General features: G+C 41.6%; 1 protein-coding gene across 4 annotated transcripts; it reads left to right on the forward strand.

The window, feature by feature from the left end:
• The first annotated feature begins 313 nt into the window (after positions 1-313).
• LOC129859279 (serine/threonine-protein kinase greatwall-like) lies at positions 314-8,362 on the forward strand. Of its 4 annotated transcripts, none has more exons than XM_055928844.1 (14): positions 314-1,588; positions 3,012-3,255; positions 3,453-3,590; positions 3,685-3,824; positions 3,911-3,999; positions 4,096-4,202; positions 4,327-4,486; positions 4,650-4,822; positions 4,939-6,093; positions 6,240-6,378; positions 6,660-6,680; positions 7,446-7,559; positions 7,704-7,805; positions 7,935-8,362. In XM_055928844.1, the coding sequence occupies exons 2-14, from the start codon at positions 3,076-3,078 to the stop codon at positions 8,090-8,092; spliced, it is 2,676 nt and encodes an 891-aa protein (XP_055784819.1). In that variant the 5' UTR covers positions 314-1,588; positions 3,012-3,075; the 3' UTR covers positions 8,093-8,362. The 4 variants fall into 4 exon arrangements, with proteins under 4 accessions (XP_055784819.1, XP_055784818.1, XP_055784817.1 ...); XM_055928843.1 differs by lacking the exon at positions 314-1,588 and adding an exon at positions 2,098-2,907; XM_055928842.1 differs by lacking the exon at positions 314-1,588 and having other exon boundaries at positions 2,098-3,255.
• Positions 8,363-8,875: the final 513 nt, after the last annotated feature.

Genomic DNA, 8,875 nt, shown 5'->3' on the forward strand with positions numbered 1-8,875 from the left:
CTCCAGCTTCAGAGATTTTTTTATTTAATTTAATTTAGCTTGCATAACATAATTAAAAGGTGTGTATTAAGGTGTTTGTAATAGAATAACCTGGCAGATAATAATACATGCATTTCTATACCTTCCCCCCAAAGAATTACAACAGTGGGGGAGTGCCAATATGGAGGCATGGAGGCTTCAACACAACGCCCCATATTAGTCATCTAATGTATATATAAATCATTGTTGGAACATGATTATGTCATGCTTATGCAGCATTCAAAACAACTGGGAACTTGAAAAAATACGAGGTCAAATCATGACGTCAGTGATCTTCAGGTGGGAAAGTCGGAGCTCTAGAAAGAGGTCCGAGTTCAAATCGAGTTCCCAGTTGTTTTGAACGTACTGAAGTCGGTTGTCGGAGATTTCCGAGTTACCAGTTGTATTGAACTCGATGGAGTTCAATACTTCTTTCCAATAAATATTGAGGATATTATTCCGGTGACATGATGATCGATGCTTGGCTGCTGTTTGACAACAACAAATAATTATCCATAATAATCTCATAATGTAGATAGCCTACACACACTGTATCTGCAAGATGTTGGCTAGAGCACATGCACCCACACCCCCAAACTAATTCCCCCGGCTATGGTGCCAAGATCAGTGGGCACATTTGAAAAAATAACGCAACAGTATTTGTGACAAAACCATAGGTAGATTTGAAAATGTGATAGAGACTCATTTAACTTGTATTTTTCATTCGGTACATGGGAATATAGCAAAAGTTATTTTTTATGTGCATTGCGTCATCACAAACAGCCTTTTATCCGCAAAAAGTCCGTTTGATGGAAACACATCTCTGGTGGGAAAATACACATTGTTTTATGTAGATTTAAGAATATTCGCATGAAAATCTGTCGCATAATGGATAGAAATGCAGCTACTGACACTCACTCATTGAGCCCATGTCAGCAAAAATGTTTTAGATTGGTAAATTAGTCTAGCCAGTTATCTAAACTTGTAGTAATCATGATCGAATTACCGACCGGGTAGCCCCCATTTATTTTGTTAGTCACTCTCAAAACTACAAATATTTCTCTCCAGTCTCCACACTATGGCAAAATGTGTAGAATTGTGAATGTTAGCGTTTATTCGCCGTGAATCAGTGATGGTCACTGGCTGGAACAGCCAAAAAGTCATCCATTTAAAATCTAACCCTAACCTTTACCTTAACCACACTGCTAACACTAATGTCTAATTCTAAACTTAAATGAAGACTAAAAAGCAACAACAACAGAAAACATGATTTTTTACAGTATTGCCTATTTTGATTTTGTAGCTGGCTTGTGGAAATTGATCAGTTCTGCCTCCAGGACAAGACTTATCCCAATAAACATCAACCGGCTATACTTGCAGGAAATTAGCTGTAAGGCTACGGCCAGCTGCGACTGCATGTGCGGGTATGGATATGGGTATTGCAGACCCCTATAAAGTTACCCAACCCTTATCTAGGGGGTGTTTTTCATGTGTTAACTTCATGCAGGAGAGAGGCAGCCATGAGGATACCCAGAACAGACAGGCAGAGAGAGAGGCCACAAACAAACAGGTAAGATAGTGAGAAGTGTCTCTCCAAGCTCATAGAGTTGATGGTCTGAGTTGATGGTCTGTCATAGTGTGACTCAATTGCAATTATCAAATCAAATCGCATTTTATTTGTCACATGGGGGGGGGGGGGGGGGGGCTTTTGGACCTAGACTCGTCGCTCAGGTACCACTTGCCGTGGAGTAGCAGAGAAAACAGTCTACAAAAAAATCATATATGATCTCTGATGGAATGATAGCAGCTTAAGTCTAGAGGATGTATTATATGTGTTAACTTCATGCAGGAGAGAGGCAGCCATGAGGATATTTTATTTTGGATAATTTTATAGAGTGGAGATTGATGTTTTTGTTTTTATTACAATAGTTTTTAACTGTGTATGTTGCTGGTTATTATTACACTATAATAACTGTAGTATACGTTGAACAAACCATGTTGTTTCAAACCATACAGTATGTAGAGCAGTAGTAGTAACAAACTGACATAGGGGAAGTGAGAAAAATAGTACAAAATGGTTGTTTAATTGAATATATCCACATTACCAGTCACACTTGTATTCAGTATAGTATGAATGGCCATGGCCCTACGACTGATTGGCCCATTTGTCTTTTCTCAAAAGTCACAAGAAATTAGCATTTAATAAATGGAAGCAAAATGCCCCTGGCTACTTCTCCAATGTTTCTCTTTTTTATTTTTTGCTAATAATGGCAAAGGTGCATAAAAATTGAGGAATTCAGATATGACATCATTGTTTGAGCACTATCCACAGACTTTTTAAACTATGGTTCAATGTGGCTATGAATCAGAACAATCTACTTTTTAATGTTTTCTAATTGCCGATGTTTTGGAGCAAAAATTGGGATAATGTATAGCGTGCTAATGTCAATACAAAAAACAGTGTGGTGGAAAGCACTATACAATACAACTTATTAAATAAGGCGTTTGTGGTAAGTACAGGTCACCATCTTTATGCACCTTCGGCAATGTTTGCAACGTTGTTGGAAACATTTGTAACAACCAGCATACAAAATATGTATGACGTAACATATTTTTTTGATGCTAGGTGTCCTACCCGTTGCCTGATGCCAATTCTTCTAGAAGAGGAGCTCTAGAAATATAATGATGGCCCAAAAACTCAATTGTATTCATTGATTAATTCATACATTTATTATTTGGTCAAATCTGCCTTTGAAATTATCTGCATTTCAAGTGTTTATATTCGTATAGGCACTATCTTTGGCCTCGAATAGTACGTCACGCAGGACCCCTATTTCTGTGAGCGGATTTCAAATTTCAAAACAAACCGCGCCTTGTCTTGTATGTCAGGTTAGTGAAACGATTTGTTTCATAAAACTTCGTATAGGTATTTTGAACTGTAACAGCTTACTAATTTAATTGCATGCACGCTTTTTGTTTTTACTTACTTTCAGGATGTATTCCCCTTGAAAAGTTGCAAAAGTCTACGCTAAAGTTAGCTGCTAGTAGGTGCCAACTATGGATGCAGGTGAAAAGCAGGGTGCGTGCCCCCTTTCTTGTGCAGATGGGAAGGTATCCGATATTCCAAAACCTGCCTCAATCGAAGACTTCGTTGTTTTGAAGCCCATCAGCCGTGGTGCCTTTGGAAAGGTTTACCTTGCACGGAAGAAAAGTAATGCACGCTTATATGCAATCAAGGCAAGTAATCAACATTTTACCACTGCTATGCATCTGCTCGACAGCATTTCGAATTTTAAGTGGGGTGAACCATCAGTAACAGCTGTTAATGTAAAGAAACGAGTTGGAAAGCATTTAACTTTTAAAAATTGTATTTACCTAACTTACATGGACCTTTGAGGATAATAACACTTTACTGGCTATTCACTTTCCTCCAGGTGGTGAAGAAAGCAGACATGCGTGACAAAAATATGGCAGATCAGATGAAGGCAGAGAGGGACGCATTGGCCCTCAGCAAAAGTCCCTTTGTTGTGCACCTCTTCTACTGTCTCCAAACAGCAACAAAAGTGTATTTGGTATGTGGTCCCAAAAAATACAAATGACAACAGTGAGTGACACATGTACCTGACCTGACTTTGGTATATTGCCTCTGTACATGTTTATCCACAGGTGATGGAATACCTTATTGGAGGGGATGTGAAATCACTTCTTCACATCTATGGGTATTTTGATGAGGACATGTCAGTGAAATACATTTCAGAGGTGGCACGTGCTTTAGACTACCTCCATCGCCATGGAATCACCCACAGGTACTTTTATAACTACTCATCTTCAAAATATTTGTTTATTTCACATTTTAGTATCATTGAGGTTTGTATTCTGTTCAATCTTTTAGGGACCTAAAGCCGGACAATATGCTTGTGTCTAATGAAGGCCACATCAAGCTTACAGACTTTGGCCTCTCCAAAGTCAAGCTTGACAGAGGTATGGGCACTATAGCGTACACTTAATTAACCCATCCATCTCCATCTGCTTGCAGGCTTTTGTTGTGTTTTACATTTTAATTCCTTTTCCTCACAGAATTGAGTCTTGCAGATATCTTGACAACCCCATCTTTTGTCATGCCTAAACAAGATTATTTCCGCACCCCTGGTCAAGTCCTGTCTTTGATCAGCTCTCTTGGACTTGTGAGTAGAGTTAATTGTATTTAAGTATGTATTCCATTTAGAATACATCAGTAATGATAATACGTGTGATATGATTGGTTTGTTGCCAGATTAAATATTTATTCTGTGCTCTCATCAAACACAGAACACACCAGCAGTGGAGGGCAAGCGGCACAGCAGCGGATCGGCTGTGTTTAGCCCTATGTCATGTGGGAAAATTGAACAGCAGAAAAACTCGCTCAGTTCACCCTTGAGGAGACAGAAGGAATACCTGCGTTCCCCTGTCTGCCTTAGCCGGACTTTGGGTATGTCTCTTCAATTCTACCTCCGTAAACCACCCTGTGTTTCAGGTTTATCTTTATCTATAGAGCGCAGACTGGTCAGATATGTAGTCAAATGTGTCCTGAGGAGAAAGTGGATTCTGTTTCCTCAAACTGGTTCTAATCAGTCTTTGTTTTGTTTTTTCAGGACCCAACAGCTGTGTGTTCAGCCCATATGCTTTGGCCAAGAGCCTGACTCCCAGGCTGCTCAAGTCCAGGAGGAGGTTTGACACCATGAGCGCAGGCGGCAGCCAATCATGCATCTTCCCCTCCACCACTGACTCTGAGGGAGGTGTCAGCCCACTATGGGAGCTGGAGCAGGTCAGAAGGCAGTAGCAAATAAGCATTTTGTTTTCAAATATCTGTAATTGTGGGTCATTGGTTATTAGAAGATATGTATGTTGTATTCCGTTATTGTATTCCATTTCCTTTTCTAGAATGAGGTTGAGAACGTGCCGTACCTATATGGTAGGAATGCAAGTGGACAAACGGGCGGAAAGGTGACCTCTGATATGAGGATGTTGGGCCAGGGCTCTGCCCTGGCATCGTTGGACAACTTGGACCTACGTGAACAACTCTACCAAGAACCCAGTACCGGAGAACTGTCCAGGAAGGCCGAACAGGAACCCCATGCTGGAAAGAAGCTTCAGTTTAACGAGGTGGAGCAATCTGCCCCACCCAAGAAGCCTGAACTCTCTCAATCAATCAGAGGCAATGTTTCTGGAGCTGAAAGTATCTGTGCCACCAAAGGGAAACCAAAGGAAGTCCAGTCTGGGGTAACCTCAGCAGTAAAGAGAGGGTTTGAGGAGGTGGAGAAAAGTCCTGAGCAGTTGGAATCTCTTTCCAAGAAGAGAGACTCGGAGTACCAGAGGTGTTCTGGGGTCCCAGAAGTGGCTTTGAAGTATTGTACTGGTCTGACCGGGGTGTTTGCCAATGTTCATTTGGAAGAGTTTGGATCTGAGGGTCAAGGGACTGCTAAAGGACAGGTGCCCAAACGCTCCAGTCCCATTGCTGTGTCTAAAAACCTCCTGTGTGAGTTGGATGACCTAGCAGAGGGGGTCTTTGTTGAGGGAATGTATTTTGGTGAAGACCATGAGCTGAGCAGCAGCCTGAGCATTGACCCTGAGGGGTCGGTTCATGAAATGTCCATCAATGTCAACAGCCCAACCCCAAAGTGGTCGACTCATAGTGCCAAAGAAGGGCATTTGCCATTGTTAGAGCTAGACAACAGCGAAATATCACCCAGTACCGCACTGCCACCTCAGCCACCCACCTTCGCTAGTATAGGAACAGCAAAGCCGGGCAACATGCTCACCCTGCGAGGAGGCGTATCCAAACGCTCCTTCCTTGACAGAGTCCCCGAGCTGGACCCCAGCATGACCAAGTCACCCTCGTTCCTCAAGCCCAGGAACGTGGTGGCCTTCCGGAGCTATTGCAGCTCCATCAACCGCTCCAACATGTCGTGGAACTCACGCCTCAGCCTGGGCTCAGTAGAGGCCATGGATATGGCTACCTCAGCCTCCTACCACAGTATGCCTGCTGCTGTCACACCAGTCCAGAAGAGACCCAACTCCAACAGCTCCCTCTATCAGGTAGATCTGAGTCGAGGCTCAGGGGTGATGGCTACTGGGCTACGTTCAAATGTATGACCTGAATATAGCTTATTTTTTTCTTCTTCAGGGAACCTACATTACACAACTGTTTTATCGCAGTTATTTATGCATTTTTCTAATTTCAGACCCCACAGACGATGACATTCCACACTCCATTCAGGACCCCCAAGAGTGTCCGACGTGCTCCGGTACCTGTGGAGGGAGTGCCGATTTTAGGCACCCCAGACTACCTAGCCCCAGAGCTGCTATTGGGGAAACCACATGGTAAGGGATGACACTGGGGTGGGTGCCAGTGGGGGCGATTCAAAATATTTCTGTATGCATGTTGGTATAATTGCTGTCATCTTCACAACTTTACATGTAGGTATAAATGAATGAGCCCATTTAAAATTGGCTCATTCATCCCCCTCTCCCCTGTAACTATTCCCCAGGTCTTTGCTGTAAATGAGAATGTGTTCAGTCAACTTACCTGGTAAAATAACGGATAAATAAATGCCCGTTGAGAAAGCAAGTTCAGCTATTTTAACAGGCATTATTTTTTTTAGTTTCAGGATATCTTAATTGTGGTAAGTTGATCGTAACCTTGCTAACTGCCAGGGAAATGCATGTGCTCTCAGCTTCCCTGCATTCACTGTCTAGTACCAGAGGAAATGGCTACCTGATTCAATATTACGTGGATAGGTTGCAAAAGGCTGGTTCTGGTTCCCCATTGTAATTGCTGCTTCTGGCCCCCCATTGTAATTGCTGCTTCTGGCCCTTTGTATTGGGTTGGTGTGGACCCATGTTGGGATTAAATTGAGGGAAATTCTAATGGGAAGCCAATTTTAAGGTATGGTGTTGAAGAGTAAGGAAAGTCATTCATATGTCAGAGTGGAGGACTAACATTGGTGACTTTCAGATGGGCCCTATTATAAAGGCATATTTTCAAGCTGATGAAATCTGTCATGTTTCTAACATTGGTATGGGTTTTGTCCTGGAATATGTTTGGTGCCAAGGTGTGGGTCTAATGTTGGAAAGAATGTAAGAAAAAATATTGGTTTAGATTACAATTTGTAAGATAATGTCATTTATTGCAAACAATTATTTAGGACTTAGTAATGTTAGCAAGCAATACACAATTTCAACATCGTCCACAATCATTAAATTGAGTAGCGTGTAGATCTGACAATTATCTGAAACTTTACATCGAAACATTAAGCCTAATATTGTCCGATTTGTCTAACTCAGGTCCTGCTTCCACCGCTGTAGAATAGAGGCACAGCCTAACAGAAAAATGCAGTGACACTACAGTACTGGTACCTAAGAAAAGTGACTATCTGTTCCCCCGTCAGACTACATGGTGGACTGGTGGGCCTTGGGCGTGTGTCTGTTTGAGTTCCTCACCGGTGTGCCCCCCTTCAATGACGAAACCCCTCAGCTTGTCTTCCAGAATATTCTCAACAGAGGTAGATATCAGCAGCTGCCATGGCTGTTTATTGCTTCTGTTATGTTATCAATGTGACATGAAGGCCTTTACGGCAAAGTAAAATCATGCATTTCAAAGTGTTTTATATCACCAATATTGTTTATTTAGTTATTTTCTATCTCAGATATCCCATGGCCTGATGGTGATGAGGAGCTATCCCACAATTCCCGGAATGCCATAGAGATCTTACTCACCATGGATATGAACAAACGGGCTGGCTTCAACGGTAAGGTTTTCTTTGCCCAATTTAAATGCAGTTCAGTGTAACCAAACTGTAATAATACCATTTCATGGATGCCATTCTGATTGATAGTTAAATGTTTTTGCTACAACCATATATTTTTTTCTGCATCAGAACTGAGGGGCCACGCTCTCTTTGAGGGGTTGGACTGGGATAACCTTCAGAATCAGACCATGCCCTTCATCCCCCAGCCGGAGAACGAAACAGACACGTCATACTTTGATGCTAGAAACACTGCCCAGCATCTAGTCATGTCTGGATTCAGTCTGTAGGTTTGTACACCAGAGTTGGGGTGAATTCCAGTCTATTCAGGAAGTACACTGAAATTCCAATTCCTTTTAATGCTTTTCATTTGGTAAAATTTGGAATTGAGTTTACTTTCTGAATTGAAATGGAATTGACCCCACGCTGTTGTACACCAACTGTTCCTCACTATGCTGTCCTCTATCCCTCATCCTCTACCATGCATCACTGCAGTGTTTTCCCTACTGTTATGTAGGCTGGGCAGGTACCCTATTGAGTTTTGTTTTAGGGTTCTAGTTGGTTAAGAAAAAAAATAGGATTAATATATATAACTTAATCTTGTGTGTGAGTTGAATATTTGTACTGTCTGTCAACTTAATGGCATAACTGTCTTTTTATATCACGTAGCACCATGTTTCACTGCTCTTTTATGCGCCTGCCATTTGTAAAGTGACCACTGTGATTGATTTCATCTTCATGCGGGTCACATACACTACATCTGTATGGATACTCTCCACAAAATATTTTTTATTTCTTGTAGGATTTTTTAAAACTTTTTTTAACATTCTTATGAGGAAAAATGTACAAATTAAAATGGATGTTGTGTGAAGTGATTGCTCATTTTTTTTCTCTTCCCATGATACACGAAGAAGAACCAAAACATTTGCGTGGTCGGATCTTGTGTGTGTGTGTTGTGAACCTTCATAAGAGGAATTTGTTTTCAGTCCAAAAGATCAAAATGTTTATTAACTTTGTGCCTTGGACGACAGATCACATGCAAACAACCATCTACGCCTAAGGCAGAAAATGTG

The sequence above is a fragment of the Salvelinus fontinalis genome, chromosome 7 (genome assembly GCF_029448725.1).
Source record: "Salvelinus fontinalis isolate EN_2023a chromosome 7, ASM2944872v1, whole genome shotgun sequence".
Lineage (NCBI taxonomy): Eukaryota > Metazoa > Chordata > Actinopteri > Salmoniformes > Salmonidae > Salvelinus > Salvelinus fontinalis.

What these genes read in the sequence shown, in the direction of transcription:
- LOC129859279 (XM_055928844.1), top strand. Translation starts at nt 3,076, where the DNA reads ATGGATGCAGGTGAAAAGCAGGGTGCGTGCCCCCTTTCTTGTGCAGAT. An exon ending in CAGCAACAAAAGTGTATTTG is followed by an intron (nt 3,591 to 3,684) that starts GTATGTGGTCCC and finishes GTTTATCCACAG; the next exon opens with GTGATGGAATACCTTATTGG. An exon ending in CAAACGGGCTGGCTTCAACG is followed by an intron (nt 7,806 to 7,934) that starts GTAAGGTTTTCT and finishes TTTCTGCATCAG; the next exon opens with AACTGAGGGGCCACGCTCTC.